General features: G+C 43.3%; 1 protein-coding gene across 2 annotated transcripts; it reads left to right on the plus strand.

Moving 5' to 3' along the window:
* Positions 1 to 24,791, plus strand: IDH3A (isocitrate dehydrogenase (NAD(+)) 3 catalytic subunit alpha). Of its 2 annotated transcripts, none has more exons than XM_012457719.2 (11): positions 1 to 69; positions 7,156 to 7,218; positions 10,171 to 10,254; positions 13,073 to 13,187; positions 14,559 to 14,746; positions 15,214 to 15,347; positions 16,783 to 16,885; positions 16,997 to 17,061; positions 18,888 to 18,972; positions 20,117 to 20,269; positions 22,901 to 24,791. In XM_012457719.2, the coding sequence occupies exons 1-11, from the start codon at positions 43 to 45 to the stop codon at positions 22,982 to 22,984; spliced, it is 1,101 nt and encodes a 366-aa protein (XP_012313142.1). In that variant the 5' UTR covers positions 1 to 42; the 3' UTR covers positions 22,985 to 24,791. The 2 variants fall into 2 exon arrangements, with proteins under 2 accessions (XP_012313142.1, XP_012313143.1); XM_012457720.3 differs by having other exon boundaries at positions 28 to 69; positions 7,156 to 7,194.
* Positions 24,792 to 24,993: the final 202 nt, after the last annotated feature.

Raw genomic sequence — 24,993 nt, forward strand, 5'->3', positions numbered from 1 at the left:
ACTGCTTCTCTCGCTATTGCTGCGGAGCGAGGAAGGGAAGCGATGGCTGGGCCCGCGTGGATCTCCAAGGTGAGCGCTGGCAGGCCGGCGTGTGGCAGGCAGGCTGGCCGCAAGGGCTGACAGGAGAGCCAGCCGCGTAACTGGTGTGGGCGGGCGCGCGTGCCAGACAGGGAGGCGGTGGCGGTCTGCGGGGACAGCTTGGGAGCCGGTCTTGGCCGCCCGTGCCCCGCGCTCCGTGGCCGGCTCGCCGTATATGGGCCACTCTGGGCTGGGTCGGCAGCGCAGAGGCGGGGACGGCGTCAAGGTCGAGGCAGGGGGCGCCGGCCCTGCTCCTGCCGAGACCTGGCTCCTGTCATTCATATGCGCGCCGAGCCCGGGAAGGTCACGGGAGCCTCTGCCCTGGCTCCGCCATCGGGGCCGCTTCCCCGGCTGCGGCCTTGCTCCCGGCTGACCCCCCAGCACCGTCCAGGCCTCTTCCCCGCTGTCTACGCAGCTCTTGGCGGAGGAACCGCAGGGACCACGTGCACTGGCGTTGAGCTTGGGAGGTTTTCCCAGCTGAGTTAATCTGGGACCCTTTTCTCTACCAGATTGTTTTCCCCTTGGCGCTCTTCCCAGTCTGACCTCTGGTGCTCTTGTAGCTATTTCCCCGTCAAAGGACATAGGGCATCTTACGCCTTGGAATTACCGTCTGAACCTTCAGAGAGGGAGACCAGCAGAGCCTTCCTTTTACCTTTCATTGGTGGGAGTCCTGCAATCGGGAACGCTTTTAGCTCTCCTGGACAGCTGAGATGCCCGAGCTGGAAAAGGTTTTCAATCATCTATGCAATTCCTTGGCTTCTCAGTGGAACTAAGCTGTGCCTGAAGAAGAACTTGCTCAAGGTCACACAGGAGGTTGGGGTCAGAGCTGGGAGAAGAACCTAGGTGTCTTGGTTCCCATTTCCCAAGGTCACATAGCAAATTATGGGTATAGGCCATCAGGCCTCAGGTTTCCTGTTGCTATAAATGGGTGGTCCCCTAGAAATCTACCATAAGCAATTTAACGCTTTTCTGTAAGTTTGATACAACTTTTCTCCCTTTTTTTTTTTCGGTTTAAAGAGAGGTCCAGAGATGCACTGCTATTTAATGAAAAGATCTCTGTCCTGGAATTTAGAAGTCTCAGATTTAAATCCTAGCAATGCCACTGATTGGCTACATGACCCTAAGCAAATTATTAAACATGTCTAAGCCTTAACATGCCCATCTGTGAATATCTATGCTTACAGAGTTGTTTAATAACGTATGTGAAAGCACCTAATATGTACAGAAGGAACACAGAAGTCTGAAGCTTTCTTAACTGTCGATGTGTTTATCCTGGTCATCCAACAGTGTTTTTTTTTTTTTTTAAACGAGTCTTGCTCTGTCGCCCAGGCTGGAGTGCAGGGACGCCATCTTGGCTCACTGAAACCTCCATCTCCCTAGTTCAAGCCAGTCTCCTGCCTCAGCCTCCTGAGTAGCTGGGACTACAGGCGCATGCTGCCACACCCTGCTAATTTGTTTTTTGGTTTCACGGTGTTGCCCAGGCTGGTTGCGAACTCCTTAGCTCTGGCAATCGCCCGCCTTGGCCTCCCAAAGTACTGGGATTATAGGCGTGAGCCACCGCCCGGCCCAGACAGTGGTTTTTATGGGCATCATTGACTGTTGTTTTTTTTTTTTTCCCTCGATAACTAGATTCTACTATGTCACTCTCTTCAGACCCAGATTTGCTTGTGATGATAACTCTTATGTCACATATGCTCCTAAAATTTAAGCAATTTCTGTGTCACTGTGAAAACTGAACTCAGTCCTTTCTTTAATCTCTGAACTTACACTTAACACCCAATTCATCTTTGGTAGGCACATTCGCTTTCACAATGAGGCAATAAAGCAACACTTGATAATGAATGTGCTGGGCCGGGCTGCTCACACCTGTAATCCCAGCACTTTGGGAGGCCGAGGTGGGTTGATCTTGAGGTCAGGATTTCGAGACCAGCCTGACCAACATGGTGAAACCATGCATCTACTAAAAATGCAAAAAAAAAAAAAAAAAAAAAAAATTAGCCAGGTGTGGTGGCATGCACCTGTAATCCCAGTTACTTGGGAGGCTGAGGCAGGGGAATTGCTTGGACCAGGGGGGTGAAGGTTGCAGTGAGCCAAGATCACGCCACTGCACTTCAGCCTGGGTGATGGAGCGAGATTCTGTCTCAAAAAAAAAAAAAAAAAGAGATAATGAATGTGCTAGTACATTCGTTTTGCTTTTAGTGTGATCTATGTGAAAAACCCTTCATAGTAGGTATTCAGAAAGTGTTGGGTTGTGGAGTCAGAAGATGAGGTTCTCTGACATAGACTCTCTGTGTGACCTTTGGCAGAGTCATTTGACTTCTGGGCCAGCTTCTCCCTTTAGGGACTGGAGCAGAAGGTGGCTCAGAGGCTGACCCCAGGATGGTGGAGGTGCTGAGTTGGATGCCGGTTTCAATCAGGACAGTTCCTCTGTTGAGTTTCCATTTAAGATTGTTTGTAGCCAGGTGCGGTGGCTTATGCCGGTAATCCTTCTACTTTGGGAGGCCATGGTGGGCAGGTCACTTGAGATCAGAAGTTCAAGACCAGCCTGACCAACATGATGAAACCCCATCTCTACTGAAAATACAAAAATTAGCTGGGCATGGTGGAGCATGCCTGTAGTTCCAGCTACTTAGGAGGCTGAGGCAGGAGAATCCCTTGAACCCAGGAGGTGGAGGCTGCAGTGAGTAGAGATCATGCCCCTGCCTGGGTAACCACAAGACTCTCATCTCAGAACCCCAGTGTACAACACAACACTCTTTACATGTTTTTTTTTTTTTTGAAACGGAGTTTCGCTCTTGATACCCAGGCTGGAGTGCAATGGCGCGATCTCGGCTCACCGCAACCTCCGCCTCCTGGGTTCAGGCAATTCTCCTGCCTCAGCCTCCTGAGTAGCTGGGATTACAGGCATGTGCCACCATGCCCAGCTAATTTTTTTGTATTAGTAGAGACGGGGTTTCACCATGTTGACCAGGTTGGTCTCAATCTCCTGACCTCATGATCTGTGCCTCGGCCTCCTAAAGTGCTGAGATTGCAGGCATGAGCCACTGTGCCTGGCCTCTCTTCAGATTTTATAGAAATAAAAAGATGTGATATATATATGTATATATGTATTCTGTAAAGTAGAATTCCTGCTGCCTCAGCCTTCCATGTAGCTGGGCCTACTGTTGTGTGCTACCATACTTGGATAACATTTAAAATTGTTTTGTAGAGGTGGGGTCTTACTCTTTTGCCCAGGCTGATTGGTCAGGTCTTCTGTCACAAAGATAGAAGCTAGTTTTGTGTGAATGTCTCTTCCCTCTTTTTTGGACTGCGAGAGGAGAAAGGACTCATGTCAGTATTATTATTTTTTCTTTTTTTTGAGATGGAGTTTCACTTTTTTTTTTTTTTTTTTTTGAGGCGGAGTTTCGCTCGTTACCCAGGCTGGAGTGCAATGGCGCGATCTCGGCTCACCGCAACCTCCGCCTCCTGGGTTCAGGCAATTCTCCTGCCTCAGCCTCCTGAGTAGCTGGGATTACAGGCATGCGCCACCATGCCCAGCTAATTTTTTGTATTAGTAGAGACGGGGTTTCACCATGTTGACCAGGATGGTCTCGATCTCTTGACCTCGTGATCCGCCCGCCTCGGCCTCCCAAAGTGCTGGGATTACAGGCTTGAGCCACCGCGCCCGGCCCGGAGTTTCACTTTTGTTGCACAATCTCAGCTCATGGCAACCTCTGCCTTCCAGGTTGAAGCATTTTCCCTGCCTCAGCCTCCCAAGTAACTGAGATTACAGGCATGCGCTACCACACCTGGCTAATTTTGTATTTTTAGTAGAGATGGTGTTTCTCCATGTTGGTCAGGCTGTTCTCGAACTCCAGACCTCAGGTGATCCGCCTGCCTCTGCCTCCCAAAGTGTTGGGATTACAGGCGTGAGCCGTGGCACCTGGCCTCATGTCAATTTTATGCTCTGCTTATCCCAAAGTAGCCTTTAAATGGTGCTTTGGAATTTTTTTTTTTTTTTTTTTGAGATGGAGTTTTACTCTTGTTGCCCAGGCTGGAGTGCAGTGATGCAATCTCAGCTTAATGCAACCTCCACCTTCCAGGTTCAGGCGATTCTCCTGCCTTAGCCTCCTGAGTAGCTGGGATTACAGGCATGCGCCACCACACCTGGCTAATTTTGTATTTTTAGTAGAGACAGGGTTTCTCCATGTTGGTCAGTCTGGTCTCGAACTCCCAACCTAAGGTGATCCACCCACCTCGGCCTCCCAAACTGCCTGGATTATAGGCTTGAGCCACTGTGCCTGGCCGGAAAATTTTATTTTACCTTAAAGTTCTGGGTTGTTGTGATGACTTAGGTACAGCACTATTTTATTCTAAGATCATGCAAGAGAGATAACATACATGGGAAAGACTGGTCATTAAAGAAAATCATTGCAAGTATTAAGGCCATTTGCTGGGTTGGAAACTCTTCAGACAGAGATGTGATCGAGGCTGGATTCAGGTGGCTTTTTTTGTTTGTTTTTTTAAATTATTGAATGCCTTCTATGAGCCAGGCACTGTTCTAGACACTAGATACAGCAGTGAACAAAACACAAATTCTTACACTCCTGGGTTTACATTGCTTTCCCTAGTACATGCAGGTAGGGTGGCTTTACATTTTAAAATCAGTCATTTTGGTTGGGCCATTTTCTCTCTTCCTTTTTCTTTTTCAGTCTGTTACCCAGGCTGGAGTGCAGTGGTGTAATCATAGCTCACAGAAGCCTCGAACCCCTGGGCTCAAGCAGTCCTGCCATCTCAGCCTCCCATGTAGCTGAGACTATTGGTGTGTGCCACCATACCTGGCTTATTTTGTAGAGACAGGGTCTCACTTTGTTGCCCAGGCTGGTTGGTTGGGTCTTCTGTCACAAGGACGTGAGTTTGTTTTGTGTGAATGTCCTTCCCCTCTTTTTTGTTCAGAGAGAGCATTAAGGACACGTGCCAATTTTCTTGTCACAAAGTAGCCTTTGAATGGCCTCCCTTTCAACAGCCCACTTGCTGGTGGCTGGATCATGCCCTAGGATTAACATTTTGGCCAATGGTTTTGCCATAGGGTATTCTTTTGCATTTGGCCCTGTCTTATTTTCAGTCCAGAGTCATGACCAGAAGATTAGAGAATAAAATTCATTCATACCTTTCTTGGCTGTTGGTTGTTAGATGCCAATAAATATCTCAGCAAAGGTTCAGACCCCAGAAAAACATTCAAGACAGGATATAACAAATGTATCTTTTTTACTCATGTATCTAGCAGGAGAAAAAGTTACCGTTAAAAGAGTTAAATGCATTTTAATACCTTTGGTCTGTGTACCCAGATTCTTTTTCTATATTGTTTATAATAATGTAGTATGACTTTGTACCAGTTCTCAAGGACTAAGTTAAAGTTTATTATCAACCTTTAAAATTTGTATTTCTGGTATATGATAATGTTAATTGGAAAAAAAAAAACACATACCAGTGGTAATATCTTGGTGTGGTGGGATTACCAGGTAACTTTTATTTTATTTTTTATATCCTTTTCTAGTCCCAGCAAACTAAGAGTAATGACCACATTACCTATATTATCAGAAGAAACAAATAATTTATTTAAAGTCTTTATTCTGTGTTGCATGGGCATCAGATGGTATTAATAAACTTTCTTTTTTTTTTTGAGACGGAGTTTCGCTCTTGTTACCCAGGCTGGAGTGCAATGGCACAATCTCGGCTCACCGCAACCTCCGCCTCCTGGGTTCAAGCAATTCTCCTGCCTCAGCCTCCCGAGTAGCTGGGATTACAGGTGCCCGCCACCACACCCAGCTAATCTTGTATTTTTAGTAGAGACGGGGTTTCACCATGTTGGCCAGGCTGGTCTCGAACTCCTGACCTCGTGATCCACCCGCCTCGGCCTCCCAAAGTGCTGGGATTACAGGCGTGAGCCACCACGCCCAACCGGTATTAATAAACTTTCTTAGATTTTACTATAAAGTGTAATTTCTTAATATTCACAGGGGAATAACAGGTATAGTGTATAATTGAAGGAGCACTGGTCCAGGAGTCAGAAGACCTGTCTGTCGGTTTCCATTTTGCCTTTTTGTTTTTTGAGAGAGAATCTGGCTCTGTTGCCCAGGCTGGAGTGCGTGATCTCAGCTCACTGCTACCTCTACCTCCCAGGCTCAAGCGATTCACATGCCTCAGCCTCTTGAGTAGCTGGGAGTACAGGTGCCCACCACCATACCCAGCTAATTTTTGTACTTTTTAGTAGAAGTGGGGTTTTACCATGTTGGCCAGGCTGGTCTCGAACTCCTGACCTCAGGTGATCCAGCCACCTCAGCCTTCCAAAGTGCTGGGATTACAGGTGTGAGCCACTGCACCCAGCCAATTACTCACCGTATGATCTTAGGCAAATCCTTATTCTTTGGGACCAGTGCCTGCACTTATGAAATAAGCAAGTTGCCAGGTGTCATGGTGCACATCTGTAATCCCACCTACTCAGGAGGCTGAGGCAAGAGGGTCACTTGAGTCCAGGAGTTGGAGGCTGCAGTGAATTATAATTGTGCCTTTGAATAGTCACTGCACTCCATCCTGGGCAACGTAGGGAGACCCCATCTCAAAAAGCCTAAAACAACAAGAAGAAATGAATGAGTTGTGCTTGGGATTTCATGAGGAACATCCTGGCTCTAAAATTAATGGTAATTTTTTAAAAGTGTATGTTACCCCTAAATTGACCTGATCTGATGGTCAAGAATGTTGGCATAAAACAGTCCAGAGCATCTGAGAAAAATCTGAATGTTTGAGCTGAAACAAACATTTATTCTACTGTCAACATCTTTTATTTGACAACTTATATTGGTTAAATTGACTTTGAAAATATATAGTACTTAAGTTCTCAATCTAAAGTAAAAATTTGAATATTTAGGCTTTCAAATCTGAGACAGCTTGCCGCAGTGAGCTAATACATGAGATTTGTATTCCTGGGAAGCTACTGAATGTGCCAAGTTGCGGCATAACCAACCGTCAGACGTCCTCGCTGTTTACTGTACGTGGTTTAATTCTGTGCATGATATGTCTCTGTTGATATTAATATAGGTCTCTCGGCTGCTGGGGGCATTCCACAACCCAAAACAGGTGACCAGAGGTTTTGCCGGTGGTGTGAGTATAATTATGTCTTTTATTTTTTCCTTTTAGAAGTTTCTCAAGAAAGATGCTCTAATATATTTATTATATAGCATTTTATCTCCATTCATTTAAAATTAGGGAAAATTGGCCATATTTATAATGTTTGTTGAAATTATTGGCTGACATGCACAAATCTATTAGGTCACTCGCACATTTGAAGGAATTATCTTCCAGCTGGCTATGTAAGTTTGTCACATTAATATCTTGAAGGAGCCTTGTTAAAAATAGATAGTAAGTACCCTTGAGCCTGTTATTTTATTTCACAATCTCATTTTGGTGAGACCGTCTTTTTCAAAACTAGTACAAGTTGAGAGAAAATTGTTGAGAAGCTTCAAAACCTGCTTTGCATTTTTAATTTATGAGCTTCCCTAAAACCAGTAGATTGAGCGCCAATTAGGAGTGCCTCAAACATCTATAAGCCCTGTAGGCTTGTGCTCGCCTCATTTGGTCTTTGTAGACTATCGCAGTAGTAGATCATCTATTGTTCATTAAATCTGCTGCTTTTAGAGTTCCCAGCATCAGAGTGCTGTGCTTTAAAAGCTGACCACATTTTGGAACGTTCTAAGACTGTGGGTCAGTGACTTCCTATTTTTGTTTTTATTCCCTCCGCCTTTTTACAGAATCTGATTTGAATTTCGTAATTCCTATACTCCCATATAACATCTATGCCATGGAAGATTTATAAGACCGTAGTACATTTTTTCCTCTACTTACTTTCTTCCGGTGACTTGACATTTGTTACTACATGTTGGGAGAACAGGAAGACATTGCCAAAGAGTTCTTTTGGTTCTGCTTATGCCAGAAATGCAGGGTGGGATTTGCACTTCAGGCTCAAGGATAGCCATGCTAGCATTTCAAACATGTTCTGGAAGCTAATGAGATGATCACTGCTCTCTGCTATTATTTAATTTTCAGGCTATTTATTTGAAAAAGAAAAATTCACCTGATGGAGGTTATTTTTGAAGAAATAAGAGGATATATTAATTTTTAAAAAAATTTCTTCAACCCAGGAAAACTGGTATGAGCCTTAGCCCTGGCTGAGACCCAGGAGGGAGGCTGAGGAGGGAGACTTGCTTGAGGCCAGGAGTTCGAGGCTGCAGTGAGCTGTGGTGACACTTGTGAGTAGCCACTGCACTCCTGCTGGCAAAATAGCGAGTCCTCGTCTCTAAAAAATAAAAACAGAAAATTTAAAAAATGAAAAAAAATAAAAATATTTCTTCAGTTGTGCAGAAAAAAAATCAGAAATAATTAGTCCACCTATCTGGGGAGACCTGATTGCGAAGCAAAGGACCAACAAAACTTAAATTAGTGATTTTTAAAAAAATGCAATTCCAGCAACTGGAACTGAAAAAAATCCAAGCCCCTAGGAGGGGTAAAGTCCCAAGATAATAAAATATATGGTTCCAAATGGAAAAAGAGGTGCCGATCTTCTCCCCTTACGTATTTTTATTTCTGCGTTTGAAATGCTGGCTTCATTTTGCCTGAAGCCTTAGAATAAATCATTGCTGTTATATTGTAAAAACACTGATTTGTCGTTCTAAGTGTGACTCAGGCTTTGCAGGTATGATCACGTATACTCTTTGGTTGCAGATCAACTTTGCCGAGCTTATATAGATTGATTACTCTTAGATTTAAGCAGCCAGTTTTGTGTGTGTGTGTGTGTGTGTACACATTTACTTTTATTGTAACAAAGCAACTTGTACACTTTTAATGTTTAAAACTGAGCATCATCTTTCCTTTCCAGTGAAACAAAAAGAAAAATTTTGAAAAAGCAGGAACAAAATTGCAATAGAGAGTGTCAGTTCCAAATAAGATCCTACAGGTTCTGCTGATTCTCAGTGAGTGGCAGGGCTCAAGTCGCCATTAGGATAGAATTTATTTTAAAAATGTCATCTTAAACTGCAAGAATGTCTGTCAAATATCACAGACATGCCAGAGGAGAAGCCATGTTGTCACAATGCCCACTTAACCCACCCAAACATCTCAGACCTACCCTTTGCTGACCTTCTATAATCTCATTTTTAAAAGATTTTTTTTTCTTTTTTTAAACAAGAGAAAGTAGACAGATGCATGTTGGTAAATGCTGTCCATATTCACATAGAGACACAGTGTACTCTCTGAGCCCAACATAGAGAGGAAGGAGGAAAAAGGCTAGAATTCTATGCACTAATACACAGGGGCCTAGCACCCTCCAGCTTCCAGCAGGGTGAAGGGAACAGGTTTTTCTTTTTTCCCGCAGAGCTTGGTGGTATTGATTCCATACAGTTTTGTTCAGACAGGAAGGGATAAAAATGAATTTTGAGCAGAAGGGGGTAGAGACTCTCTTCCTGTTGTATTCAAGCAGCCAGTTTTATAGATGAACTAAGAAAAAAATGGAAATTCTCTTGATAGAAAGTCTAATTTCCCCTGAGTACCTAAATAGACCTCAGTAGTATTTTGGAAGTGTGTCTGAAAGTGTTTTGCCAGACTGAAGAAGCTGCATGAGAAGCTTTCCAGGATCACAATGGAAAGGAAAGGAAAACACTTGCCTTCATGAGAAACCCTCTAAATTTTAGTGAGAGAACATCGTTAACTTTTTTTTTTTTGCTTTCTTTGGTTTTAAAGGTTTGAATTAATTGGTCTCTTTGCAGCTTGTCTGAAAAGAAATATCAATTAGGAAATCTATTTGGTAATTTAATTTATTTTTGCTTTATGAGTTCTTTTTACAACCTGCGAGCTCAGGTAAAGAGTAGGGTTGCAGAGTCTCTCGTCTGTTGATTCCTGACTCCCCTCTGATGATCCTGGGGAAGCTATGTCTGTTTTCTTAACAGCGTTTGAATCTTTCTGAGACATCTCATGAAGTGGATTTCTCTGTCAAAATTTTCTTTTTTAAGCCTTCAAAAATAAAAATTCTTACTGTCTTCTTTGATGATTTTTTATGTTCAGGTTCAGACAGTAACTTTAATTCCAGGAGATGGTATTGGCCCAGAAATTTCAGCTGCAGTTATGAAGATTTTTGATGCTGCCAAAGTAAGTGGGCTTAAAAAATACATTTGATGATGATTCACTGAAAAGTTTTCTTAACCAGTCGGATTCTATGAACTTTTAGGATGCATTGTACACATTTCTATGAAATTGAGTAAGGTCTGTTGTTAATCTCCACAGACTGTCAGTTTAACAGTGTGTGTCTCAGTGTTTGCTACTGCCATTCTTTCTTTCTTTGTTCTTTTGTTGTTGTGGTTGTTGTTTTAAATTTAGAGTCCAGGTCTCGCTCTGGTCCCCAGGCTGATCTTGAACTCCGGGGCTCAAGCGATTCTCCCACCTTTACCTCCCAAAGTGCTGGGATTATAGGTGTGAGCCACCATACCTGGCTGGCTGCTCCTGTCGTTGATAGTTTAAACTCCTGCGTGGGCATCGGTTATATGTAAAGTAATCAAAGTAGTACCACAGTGTTTGTGGATCTTTAAGTCCTGCCAAATCACCTACTGTTTTGCAAAAAAAAAAAAAAGATTGATTAGTATTTCAAAAATCTGTATAGGCACTTTTGAAATAATCTCTTTAAAATAAAATTTTTGATGTGTTCTCATCAAGAATGGAGTGTTACTACTTCTAACAGCCCAGCCTTCAATACAGGTAGATAATTTTAAAATTCTGTAGGCAGACTCAGAAAAAAAAAACAATAAATAAATAATATATATATATATATATAAAAATCTTTAAAAATTTTATTTAAAATTTTTTTTAACATATATAATATTTATGTATATATATACACATATATATTTTTTTAGACAGAGTTTCGCTCTCGTTGTCCAGGCTAGAGTGCAGTGGCATGATCTTGGCTTACCGCAACCTCCACCTCCTGAGTTCAAGTGATTCTCCTGTCTCAGCCTCTTGAGTAGCTAGGATTACAGGCGCATGCCACCATGCCCAGCTAGTTTTTGTATTTTTAGTAGGGACAGGGTTTCATCATATTGGTCAGGCTGGTCTTGAACTCCTGACCTCAGGTGATCTGCCCACCTTGGCTTCCCAAAGTTGTGGGATTACAGGCGTGAGCCACTGAGCCTGTATATATGTCTGTATATATATGTGTGTGTGTGTGTGTATAAAATTATATATTGTAATTATATATTATAATAAAAAATTGTATATATAAAACTATATATATAAATATTATATATATAAAAACAGCTTTACTGAGATATAATTCATTCTTTTATTTATTTATTTTATTTTTTGAGATGTTTTGCTCTTGTTGCACAGGCTAGAGTGCAGTGGCATGATCTTGGCTAACTACAACCTCTGTCTCCCAGTTCAAGCTATTCTCTTGTCTTACCCTCCTGAGTAGCTGGGATTACAGGCGTGTGCCACCACGCCCCAGCTAATTTTTGTATTTTTAGTAGAGGCGGGGCTTCACCATGTTGGCCAGGCTGGTCTCGAACTCCTGATATCAGGTGATCCGCCTGCCTTGGCCTCCCAAAGTGCAGGGATTATAGGCATGAGCCACCACTCCTGGCCTAATTAATGCTTCTAGATGTAGCTTTCAATCCAGTAGTTTTTATATTTATTTATTTATTTTTCTTTGAGATGGAGTTTTGCTCTTGTTGCCCAGGCTGGAGTGCAATGGTGCGATCTTGGCTCACTGCAACCTCTGCCTCCCCAGTTCAAGCAGTTCTGCTTCAGCCTCCCAAGTAGCTGGGATTACAGGCATGCGCCACCACACTTGGCTAATTTTGTATTTTTAGTAGAGACGGCGTTTCTCCATGTTGGTCAGGCTGGTCTCGAACTCCAGACCTCAGGTGATGCCCCTGCCTTGGCCTCCCAAAATGCTGGGATTACAGGCGTGAGCCACCATGCCTGGCCAATCCAGTGGTTTTTAGTACATTCACAGAGTTATGCAGCCATCACCACAATCTAGTTTTGGACCATTTTCCTCACCCAAAAAGAAACCCCAAACCCTATGCAGTCACTCCCCATTTTGTCTCCCTCCCTTCCCCCTCCCCTTTTTCCTCCCCAGCCCTAGGCAAGTAACCACTCATCTACTTCCTGTATCTATAGGTTTACCTATTTGGGGTATTTCATATAAATAGAAGCTTATAATATATGGTCTTTTATGATTGGCTTCTATCACTTGGCATGATACTTTCAAGTTTCATCCATGCATCAGTACTATATGATGTTTCTATGAACCATATTCCTCTGTTCCTTATGATATTCTAATTATAGCCACTGTTAAGAGCCCTTGTGAAAAAAAATAAGTGGGCAGGTGTTGGCTGGGAGTGGTGACTGGGCACGGGTAGTGTGGAAAATCCCTCTGGGCCTGCTAGAGAATGACATCTCTTCTTGCATGCCAGGAACTTTCTGGACGATTACTGTTTTTAGCAGTCGCATCCAAAGTTGAAAAAGGGCCGGGCGCGGTAGCTCACGCCTGTAATCCCAGCACTTTGGGAGGCTGAGGCGGGTGGATCACTTGAGATCAATAGCTGAATACCAACCTGGCTAACGTGGTGAGACCCTGTCTGTACTAAAAAAAAAAAAAAAAAAAAAAAATATATATATACACACACACACACACACACACACACACACACACACAAATTAGCTGGGTGTGGTGGCACACGCCTGTAATCCCAGCTGCTCGGGAGGCTGAGGCGAGAGAATCGCTCGAACCTGTAGGTGGAGGTTGCAGTGAGTCAGGATCATGCCACTGCACTACAGCCTGGGCAACACAGTGGGACTCCATCTCAGAAACAAAGTTGAAAATGTTCATTCAGCATTGCTGAGTTGTGCGAATGTCAGTCTCCTTTCAGTCTCTCCAGCTCACTGTGCTCTGTGACATGCCATCTAGGCACCTATTCAGTGGGAGGAGCGGAACGTCACTGCCATTCAAGGACCTGGAGGAAAGTGGATGATCCCTCCAGAGGCCAAAGAGTCCATGGATAAGAACAAGATGGGCTTGAAAGGTAGCACTGAAGTGGAGGTGGGGATTTTTACGGATTTCTGCTACAGGTGGTACATAGTTTGAAAATTTATGCTTTTAAGCTAAGTAAGGCCTAACTATCTGTGAAAGTAAAGCCATTCTTTTATGAAGTAACTATCATAGTAAGATGCTTTATTTATTTGGGACATTTTTTCCCCCCAGTAAAAACATTATAGTATTACTGGACGATACCAAATGACAGTGTCTATTTATCTTCAACTATATATATCTTTTGCTTAATTTTTACATTTTTATATTTATTTATTTTAATTATTTTTTTGTGATGGAGCCTTGCTTTGTCGCCCAGGCTGGAGTGCAGTGGTATGCTCACAGCTCAGTTCAGCCTTAACCTCCCGAGCTCAAGCAATCCTCCTACCTCAGCCTCCCAAGTAGCTGGGAGTGCTACTTGGGTGTGCCACCATGCCCAGCTAATTTTTTTAAAAGTTTTTTGTAGAGATGGGATCTTACTATGTTTCTCAGGCTGATCTGGAATTCCTAAGCTCAAGCAATCCTTCTGCATCTGCCTCCCAAAGTGTTTGGATTACAGGCCTGAGCCACTGTGCCTGGCCTACATTTTTATCATTATTTTAATTAATACATGTTTAAGACCATGATTCAAAAATACTAGCAGGTGACAGATTTAAATTCAGCATAGGCTTTATTTTTATATTTTTTGTGAGTCTCGCTGTATAGCCCAGGCTGGAGTGCAGTGGCGTGATCCTGGCTCACTGCAACCTCCGTCTCCTGGGTTCAAGCGATTTTCCTGCCTCAGCCTCCCAAGTAGCTGGGATTTTAGGCACACGCCACAATGCCCAGCTAATTTTTGTATTTTTAGTAGAGATGGGGTTTTGCCATGTTGGCCAGGCCAGTCTCAAACTCCTGACCTCAAGTGATCACCTGCCTTGGCTTCCCAAAGTGCTGGGATTACAGGGCCTGAGCCACCATGCCCAGCAAGCATAGGCTTTAAAACCACAGATAGAACCAATGTTGAATCTCATCTCTGCTACTTACTGGCTAGAAGGCTTGGGCAAATTTTTTATTCTTAGTTTCTTTTTTCTTTTTTCTTCATTTTTAAATGACAGTAACAAAGTTGCTGTTGTACAGGGTGATGGTAAGGATTAGATCATATCAAGCCCATGAGCAGTGCTTGGTCCTCAGGAAGTGCTTAAGATAAGAAGTGCAGTTAATGTTTCAGAGAGCTCCCATGAGGAAATCTTCCTCCTTCATTTGAATCTCAGGTAGAGGGTGAGTTAGAGACAGAACACATTTCACAAGGTAGCCCAGGTGGGTTAGTAGGTCACACGTGAGACCAGAGTATTTTCTATTGTCATCTGGATTTTCTTCTGTATGACAGGCCCTTTGAAGACCCCAATAGCAGCCGGTCACCCATCTATGAATTTACTGCTGCGCAAAACGTTTGACCTTTATGCAAATGTCCGACCATGTGTCTCTATTGAAGGCTATAAAACCCCTTACACTGACGTAAATATTGTGACCATTCGAGAGAACACAGAAGGAGAATACAGTGGCATTGAACATGTGGTATGTTCACTCCAGATCCCTTTTTATTCCTGTTTGGACTGCTTTCTGTGCATCTGGGACCCCAGAGACAGATCTGCTTTTTCTCTGTGAGGAGTTGTGGGTGTTTGTCTTGGTGCTGGGTGTCTGGTCGACGGTACTCAAACAGATGCCAGGAGGAATAAGGCATGGTGGTTAAGGTCACAAGCTTGGGAGAATGTCCTCTGAATTTTGAATCCCCCACTTCACAGGTCTGCTCTTCCTCAGGTGACTGTCTCTGCATCCCAGTTTTCTTCATCTGTGCAGTGGGGCTCATAATACCTCATAGGGCTGGGGTTAACATGAGCCCCACTGACATAGCGTATGGTTAGTCAGGCTAGCTGACACCGTGCAGGCATGCCACAAACGTTACTGTCTAGGCCCACATGCACTGTCTCCCACCACGTTGCTGTCACACTCTTTCCAGCAAGGCAGGACTTCCTCTCTTACAGATTGTTGATGGAGTCGTGCAGAGTATCAAGCTCATCACCGAGGGAGCGAGTAAGCGCATTGCTGAGTTTGCATTTGAGTACGCCCGAAACAACCACCGGAGCAACGTCACTGCGGTGCACAAAGCCAACATCATGTGAGCTCCTTGCAGGGGCTTTGCTATGGGGAGAGCAGTGACAGGGCTTCCCTTTCTTCTCATCAGCTTGCTCCTTGGTTCCTAATATCTTTGAAAAGGAACCTTGTAGCAATGTGAAGGTCCAGCATCTTTCTTCTGCTGGAGACTCCTTTTTTTTTTGAGACAGAGTCTTGCTCTGTCACCAGGCATGAGGTTGGAGTGCAGTGGCACAATATTGGCTCACTGCAACCTCTGCCTCCCAGGTTCAAGCAGTTCTCCTGCCTCAGCCTCCCAAGTAGCTGGGACTACAGGTGCACACCACCACGCCCAGCTAATTTTTGTATTTTTTAGTAGAGACAGGGTTTCACCATGTTGGCCAGGATGGTCTCGATCTCTTGACCTCATGATCCACCTGCCTCGGCCTCCCAAAGAGCTGGGATTACAGGTGTGAGCCACTGAGCCTGGCCTCCTCTTTTTTTTTTTTGAGACAGTCTCGTTCTGTTGCCCAGGCTGGAGTGCAGTGGCACAATCTTGGCTCACTGCAACCTCTGCCTCCTGGGTTCAAGTGATTCTCCTGCCTCAGCTTCCTGAGTAGCTGGGACTACAGGCACATGCCACCATGCCCGGCTCATTTTTTGTATTTTTGGTAAAGACAGGGTTTCACCATGTTGGCCAGGCTGGTCTTGAACTTCTGACCTTAGGTGATCCACCCATTTCGGCCTCCCAAAGTGCTGGAATTTCAGGCGTGAGCTGCTGCGCCTATCCCAGAGTCTCCTGTTTCCTGTGCAAATGATAGGAGCAAATGAGAAGGGATGGGGATTCAGGTCCTGGAAGCTCAATGAGGGACTGAGGGTTATCAGAAAAGGAAGCTGGAGCCTCTGGGTCCCCAGATGCTGTGGACATCTGGCCACATAGCAGAGGCTACATAGCATATATTTTAGAAGCAGAATAGTAGGAGTGTCTCTGAAATGGCCACAAACTCAGAGGTTTAAAGTAGTGCTAACAATACCTGATGTGTTACTCTGGCAATTTAAATTTTCATCCAGAGGCTGTTAGAGTCCTTCTCTGAATGTATTAACAGTTTTCCTAACCTAAGAAAAGCATTGAACATGCAAAATAGTAAAACCATTTAAATTATTATGTTAACAGTTTAAAGCGATTTTAATAATATTAGTGGATATTTCTTCATTCTTGTTAGATAACGCTGTAAAAATGTAGTCTTCTCTATTATGATCAAGCTATTTTACATCTTTACCCTTTTGTACTTCCAGAAGGATCCTAAAACATTTGCAGCTTCTATTTTATTAACTACCTAAGAAATAATTTTATTGTAATTGAGATCAGGTAGCTTGGCTTCTGGAACTTAAATTTCTCAAACTTACTTTACTTCTTTGATTTGATTCTTTTCTTTCTGTAAGACTTTTTTTTTCAGCAGTTTTTATTTGATTAAATACAGGCGGATGTCAGATGGGCTTTTTCTCCAAAAATGCAGGGAAGTTGCAGAAAACTGTAAAGATATTAAATTTAATGAGATGTACCTGGATACAGTATGTTTGAATGTAAGTATATATTCACACTTACCTGCTACTTTTTATGGTGAATAGTGTGTGTGTGTGTAGTGAGGGGGTTGCAGATTTTGATTACTAAATGCACAAATGTATTCCTTGTAGATGGTACAAGATCCTTCCCAATTTGATGTTCTTGTTATGCCAAATTTGTATGGAGACATCCTTAGGTGAGTCTGGCCACAACCTTTTTATTTTAGCCTATGATTTACTTCTAGACGTCCTAAAATAATTATGGCTTAACATTTTCAATCGAGTATTATGAAATAGGGTATTTGTTATAGCACATGAGTTGAATTCTAACAATTCAGGTTGTGGTATGAATGATTACATGTTGGATGGGTTGTTCCTTCATTTTTTTGCCAAATCATCACTGGGTTCTTTATCCCAATCATTACCTGACCCTTCCCAGTTTTCAAATGTTTGATTGGTTGATTGATTTCAAGGTTTTGTTATGTATAGCTAGGTAGGTGGGTGGTCACTTTTACTATTTTTTGGTAACTTTTGACATAATTTCAGACTTGCAGAAAAGTTGTAAGAATGGTACAAAGAATTCCCTTGTACTCAGCACCCAGATTCCAGATTCCCCAGATGCCAGTACTTTATCAAATTTACTGTATTACTCCTTCCCGTTTTCCTTCCCTTTCTCCTTCCTCCCTTCCTCTTCCTCCTTTTCTCCTTTGTCTGTGTTGGAAATAAAATCTCAAGAGACGCAAAGGAAACCACCCAAACAAAGGATTTCTCAGCAAGGCAAATGTACTTCTGCAGAAGGGTGCTGCTCACAGGTCTGGTCACCACGAAAGCACACAGAACAAAGGAGAGTAGGGGTTTTTATTCCTAATGCAGCTGCTGCCTCTGTGTCTTTCCCCTATTGGCTGGGGTTGGACTGCACAATCTAAACTAGTCCCGATTGGCTAAACATTTAAACTTTCCTGGATAAGGTAAACGTGTGATGTAGGAGAAAGGGAGGGGAGGAAGGGGTTGCCTACGAGGGACTAGAAAGCCAGCCTATTCCCACAAAAGGAAAGGAATGTGGACTGTGCTGTGGCATGCCTAGGCATATTTAGATGGGTTGGGGTGCAGCAAAGGTTGGGGAGGGGTTCTTGGAATTGAAGAATGAAGAATGGGGGAACTGCGTATTCTGTTGGAAGAGGAACCTAACTATGTCTAACATCTGTACCTCTCTCTGTCTCTGTCGCAATCACACACACGGAGACATAAGATGTTGGCCAAATGGTGATTTTCTAAGCCCATCATTTTTTCTATATTTATGACTTGGCACTCTACTAGAAGAATGCTTTTCTTGTTTATCTGTCAATATGGACGTAGTTTTCTTTTTTCCTATTCTTTTCTTTGAGATAAGAGTCTTGCTCTGTCTTCCAGGCTGGAGTACAGTGGCACTCCAGTGTGTGCAGAGTGCAGTGGCTCACTGCAGCCTCCACCTCCTGGGTTCGAGTGATTCTCTTGCCTCAGCCTCTTGAATAGTTGGGATTATCACAGGTGTACACCACCACACCTGGCTAATTTTTCTATTTTTAGTAGAGATGGGGTTTTGCCATGTTGGCCGGGCTGGTCTCCAACTTCCGACTTCAAGTGATCTGCCCAGCTTTGCCTCCCAAAGTGCTGGGATTATAGGCGTGAAATACTGTGCCCAGCCATGGACATGGTTTTCTGTTTTATTCAGTGATACATCCATCATTATAATCATGTATATTGATGCCTAGGTTGTCCCAAGTTGGCCTGCAGGTGTCCCTTCACCATGTCTCCTGTGTCCTTTTGACACTGTCCTTCATTCTTTGAGCCTTGCCTTGCTTTCTGGCACACTAGGATACTCTAGGCTCATCTGTATTTTATTAACCTTAGCCCTGGAAACAGCCATTTATTCAAAGAACGCTAGTTCCTTGAGTGGAGAATGATAATTAAAAACTAAAATTTGGCTGCTAGGTGAGATGTTGTAGTTTTCAAAACATCCTTTGAAATACTTTTCTTCTCCTAGTGACCTGTGTGCAGGATTGATTGGAGGTCTTGGTGTGACACCAAGTGGCAACATTGGAGCCAATGGGGTTGCAATTTTTGAGTCGGTAAGGACCCTCACACCTGAAGCAGAACTCAGGTCAGAACGATGTGTGAACTCAGGAGGAGTTATCTGTATAAGTATGCTTTAACTTCACTTTTTCAGATTGTCAAAACAAAATGATGCTTTTTTTTTTTCTTGAGATGGAGTCTTGCTCTGTCACCCAGAATGGAGTGCAGTGGTGTGATCTTGGCTCACTGCAAACTCTGCCTCCCAAGTTCAAGTGATTCTCCTGTCTCAGCTTCTCAAGTAGCTGGAATTACAGGCATGTGCCACCACATCTGGCAAATTTTTGTATTTTTAGTAGAGATGTGGTTTCACCATGTTGGCCAGGCTGTTCTCGAACTCCTGATCTCAGGTGATCCATCCTCCTTGGCCTCCCAAAGTGCTGGCATTACAGGTATAAACCACTGCGCCCAGCCTGTTTTTTTTGTTTGTTTGTTGTTTTTTTAAACATACACACACACACACACACACACACACACACACACACATACACACGCTTGGTTTATCTCGTGTGTGTGTGTGTGTGTGGGTTTATGTCTTCATTTCCCTCCGATATTTATTATGTATCCTTCCTTCCTTAAAATATTTTACCAAAAATTGACTGAAAAAGATTGTTAGTCCTTACTTTTATACTTAAAAAAATTACTTTAGCTTTTTATTTCTCCAAGGCTTTATTTCTTTTCTTTTCTTTTCTTTTTTTTTTCCTTGAGTTGAGGCCTTGTTCTGTCACCCAGGCTGGAGTACACTGGTATGATCATAGCTCACTGCAGGCTTGAGCTGCTGGGCTTACGCAGTCCGCCTGCCTCAGCCTCCCAAGTAGCTGGCACTGTAGTCATGTGTCACTAGGCCTGGCTAATGTTTAATTTTCTGTAGAGATGGAGTCTCACTATGTTGCCCAGGCTGGTCTTGAACTTCTGGCTTCAAGTGATCCTCCTGCCTTGGCCTATCAAAGTGTTGAGATTATAGGAGCTACCACACCCAATCCAGAGTTTATGTCTTCAGTCCGTGTCAGGTGAATTGCCCGCAGTAGCTTTCAGTGCGTATTTTCTGTTGCTGAGGAAAGATAGTTAAGACTCCAGCTGCCCCGGAAGAGGCCTGCTAGCTCTTGTCTCTCCCCTGATGATGCTACTCTTCCCGACATGTAGGTTCATGGGACGGCTCCAGACATTGCCGGCAAGGACATGGCGAATCCCACAGCCCTCCTGCTCAGTGCCGTGATGATGCTGCGCCACATGGGACTTTTCGACCATGCTGCGAGAATAGAGGCCGCATGTTTTGCTACAATTAAGGATGGAAAGGTAACAGGAATCTCGACATACTCGTGCTGGGTAAAATGCATTCCTTCCGTGTGTTTTATCTGAGTGAAAAGGACAGAGACAGATATCAGTTGTCAAGCAGGCCCAAGCATTTGATGTTGAACAAGAATTCTTAACGTGGGTCCCAGATCAAACGGGTTATATGTGCACATGTGCGCATTTTCTGAGGTGAGGATCTAGATATTTCATCCAAAAAAGGTTAAGAAGCACTGATACAGCGACATGAGTGTACAGTGGAAAGGGCAGTGGTTTGGGAGCCAGCCTCGGGTTCAGGCCCAGTTATCCTGTTGTTAGCTGTGTGACCTTGGCCAAGTTCATTGATGTTTTTTTCTTGAGAGAGAGTCTTGCTCTGTCTCCACCCAGGGTAGAGTGCAGTGTTGCAGTCTCAGCTCACTGCAACATCCACTTCCCGACTTCGAGAGATAATCCTGCCTCAGCCTCCCAGTAGCTGGGATTACAGGCGTGTGCCACCATATATGGCTAATTTTTGTATTTTTAGTAGAGACGGGGTTTTACCATGTTGGCCAAGCTGGGTTCGAATTAACTCCTGACCTCAAGTGATTCTCTCGCCCCAGCCTTCCAAAGTGCTGGGATTACAGGCATGAGCCACTGCACCCAGCCAAGTTCATTGATTTTTATAGACAACATTTTCCTCTTCACAACAAACGTCTATTGAATGTCCATTATAAGATGTGAAGAATAAAATGATGAATAGGGTAAGATGCTGAGCATCAAGGAGCTGGGAATCTAGTGGCAGATATAGATGCAGATGTGCCTCTAATATAGTAGTCTTATATGTTACACTATGTGCATCTATAATACAAAAGCAATACAGAAGTTTTATAAAGGTAATAACAACTAGTATTAATGGAATACTTATGCAAATTTTAAGTTCTTTATATATCATCTCAGCAAAGCTTTTCTATAACTCTGTGAAGTAGATACTGTAATTCCATCTTACAGATGAGGAAGCTGAGGTACAGAGAGATTACATAATTTATCCGAGGTTTTACAGCTCCTAAATGACCAAGTTGGTATTAACACCCAGTCCGGCCCTTACCCAACAGGCTTCACTGCCTTCATAAGCAATTGTGACCTTGGAAGGAGTGCGGTGGGTTATTCCAAGTGAGAAGAGGTAATGCACTTGAAGACTCATCCCTAATTTGAGGTCCTTTTTAACAAAAATTGTGAAAAATATGCATAACATAAAATTTACCGTTTTAACCATTTTTAGGTATACAGTACAGTAATGTTAAGTACAGTCACGTTGTAATGTAACCATCGCCGTCAGTCATCTTCAGAACCATTTCATTTTCTTAGACTGAGACGCTGCACCCATTAAACAGTAACTTTCCCTTCCCCTCCTTCCATCCTCTGGCACCCACCATTCTGCTTCCTGTCTCTGTGAATATGACTATTCTAGGTACCTCATGTAAGTGGAATCATACAGTGTTTGTCCTTTGAGTCTGGCTTATTTCACTTAGCATAGTATCTTCAAAGTTGGTCCCTTCTGTTAAAAAAAAAAGTCTGTAACTTCAAATTATATCATATGACCAAAATACAAGAAATTCAGCCTTGTGTTTAACAGCCTTATAGTCACATTGGAGGTCAGATGATTTTCTTACTCTGAAATTATATTTGGGAAGTTATAATCTATAGCCCAGCAGAGAGGTGCCTGAATTACACAGTGGGCCTTTTTATTGTATAGGATGGAGAGATAAAGAGAATTAAATATATTGGGGTCTGTATATAGGAAAGAAAGGATAAGCTGGTAGGACGGATCAGTTGCATGGGAGGCTTTCTTTCCTAAAGAGGGAGGTTTAAGAGTTAATGACTTAGGCAGGTGTGGTGGTGCATGCCTGTAGTTGGAGCTATAGGCTGACGTGGGAGGATCACTTGAACCTTGGAGTTCAAGACCAGCCCTGGGCCACATAGTGAGACCCCGTCTCTATTTAAAAAAAAAAAGAGAGTTAAAGATTAAAGTGTTTCCTTCATATTTGTTTCTCAGCCTCCAAAAATAGATCAGATACGAAAATCAGCCGGGCGTGGTGGTGGCACCTGTAGTCCCAGCTACTCGGGAGGCTGAGGCAGGAGAATTGCTTGAACCCAGGAGGCAGAGGTTGTGGTGAGCTGAGATCACACCACTGCACTCCAGCCTGGGCAATAGAGTGAGACTCCATCTCAAAAACAATAAAAATAAAAACAAAATAGATCAGAATATGTCTCAGGTCTTTTAACCTTTACAAATTTCCCAAGGATTTTATGAAACTTCTTGTTTAGATTTGCTTTTATTTCAACATCCATGACTAACCAACCTGTATTAGGGTCTATTGTGTGAACAAAGGGAAATTTTGGGTAAAGCTCCCTGCCTCCCTTTGCATTAAGAGTGCCTTGTTCTTTGTGGAGTGCTGTTGTATACACTATGAGATTGGATCCTGAACCTCCTCAGCTGGGTGGATGGTGGTGGAGTGGTTCCTCACTTCGAAATGAGGAACTGAATCAAAGAGCAGCCAAGTAACTTGCCTCGGTGGCGTCTCCCCGAGGGCTTTAAAATCTCCTTGTTTAATTTAGTTTGCGGATACATTTTTCATTTTTGCTTTTTCCTTTTCTCAGAGCTTGACAAAAGATTTGGGAGGCAATGCAAAATGCTCAGACTTCACAGAGGAAATCTGTCGCCGAGTAAAAGATTTAGATTAATGCTTCTACAACCGGTATTTGCATCAGTCACTGCAAATGGACACCACATAGACCTCTATTTAGAATACCTACGTATGGATGCATTGCTTTGCTTGTTTCTTGACCGTACATTTTTAGATCTGGCCTTTTCTTAACAAAATCTGTGCAGAAGATGCCGGCGGATGTCCCTAGGTCTGTTTTCAAAGAACTTTTTCCAAGTGCTTGTTTTATTTATTGTCTACCTGGTAAACTTTTTTTTTTGGTAAACTCTTAAGTGAACAGTATAATTTGCTACTCTAAACCCTTTTCCACTTAAGTTAAAATAGTTTCTCTTCAGCTGTAAATATCAGGATACAGAATTAACAAGAGAAAATGTCTAACTTTTTAAGAAAAACCTTATTTTCTTTGGTTTTTCAAAAACATAATGGAAATAAAACAAGATATTGATATAATAGCACAAAGTGACACTCTTATAAAACTAAATGGGCACAAGAGAGATTTCCTGGGAAAGTTCACATTAAAAAGAGTGAATGTGGTTATTTCTAAATGATATGGAAAATAGAGACAGATTTGTCCTTTACAGAAATTACTGAGTATGAATAAACACTTCAGATCCAAGAAATATATAATGAGAGAGATAATTTTTGTTAATAAGACAAAGGTAATATATTGGATACAAAGACACAAATGTATTGTGTGTTCAATTATTTTGTCTTGAGATTTAGTATTTTTTGCAAGAGCTTCTAATGAAGCCGAGAGCTAGTACTTCCTTTTATTGGATACATTTTCAGCATCATGAGTTGTCACAGCCTCTGAGCCCCTGATCTCAAGCCAGAAGGGCTGACTGTCATGCATGTCTCTGTCTGGGAATGGACCACAGTGCAGCTGGTAGCGCTGGGGACGATACTGCCAAAAGGCTTGATCACGTGTATTTTGACTGCAGTTGAGGAACTTGGGATGCTGACTGTTTTACATTTCAGCAAGTGCCCCTTCTCATCTCCCAGAGCACCAGTTACTGCCCTCTGCCTCAGCAGTACCAGTGTAAGAAGACATTGCAGAGACTGGAGGCGACTCAGCCTGAGTTGATTCACAAAATTGTGCCATGCTGGGGCTTGAGCTTGAACTGGGGCCCAGCTTTTGACCCTCAGGCGTCTCCTGTCCCTTCCTGCCCTCCTCTCCCTTCCCCTCCACTGCAGCATGATTTTCTTTTCTTTTTTTTTTTTTTTGAGACGGAGTTTCACTCTTGTTACCCAGGCTGGCGTGCAATGGGGCGATCTTGGCTCACCGCAACCTCCGTCTCCTCGGTTCAGGCAATTCTCCTGCCTCAGCCTCCTGAGTAGCTGGGATTACAGGCACGTGCCACCGTGCCCAGCTAATTTTTTGTATTTTTAGTAGAGACGGGGTTTCACCATGTTGACCAGGATGGTCTCGATCTCTTGACTTCGTGATCCACCCGCCTCGGCCTCCCAAAGTGCTGGGATTACAGGCGTGAGCCACCGCACCCGGTGCAGCATGATTTTCTTAATTCTCAGACACTCACTGTTTTCATGAACAGTTACCCTGTGGCCCCACAACCAAAGACATCTCATGCCCTCCCTTGACCCTTGTGTAACATTGCAAACCTGTGGCTTTGCAGAATGTACCCAGGCCAGGAGGGGATTTTTTTTAAGCAACGATATCCCTGTCTGGGTCAATTTTTAAGCTTGTAACCAGACTTCTAATCTTAAATGTATTCTCCTTTGTTTAAGCTGCTGCCTCCTTGGTTTCATTGGGTTGTGCTAGTTATCAGTGGCTCTTGGGTTCAAAGTAATAAAAATTCCAAAACCGACTGTGACGTTTGCTTTCTCCACCTGTTTCCCGTTCAGATGCCTTCGGTCACGTTGGCTCAGCTTGCTACCGAGAATGGCTGCTTCCCGTATTCAGAGTGGAAGCGGGGTGGCCTGGTGGTGACAGGCTAATGTAGAGCTGGCTGCTTTTACGAGAATGCTTCACTTAACCCCATCCTGCACCTTTGTTTATTCCAGGGTACC

Source organism: Aotus nancymaae, unplaced genomic scaffold, assembly GCF_030222135.1.
Source record: "Aotus nancymaae isolate 86718 unplaced genomic scaffold, 86718_ANA_hifiasm-v0.15.2.pri h1tg000003l, whole genome shotgun sequence".
Classification (NCBI taxonomy): domain Eukaryota; kingdom Metazoa; phylum Chordata; class Mammalia; order Primates; family Aotidae; genus Aotus; species Aotus nancymaae.

Coding starts and splice junctions, on each gene's coding strand:
- IDH3A (XM_012457719.2), top strand. CDS start 43: ATGGCTGGGCCCGCGTGGATCTCCAAG. Junction 7,219..10,170: donor CCAGAGGTTTTGCCGGTGGT/GTGAGTATAATT, acceptor TTTTATGTTCAG/GTTCAGACAGTAACTTTAAT. Junction 14,747..15,213: donor ACAGTGGCATTGAACATGTG/GTATGTTCACTC, acceptor CCTCTCTTACAG/ATTGTTGATGGAGTCGTGCA.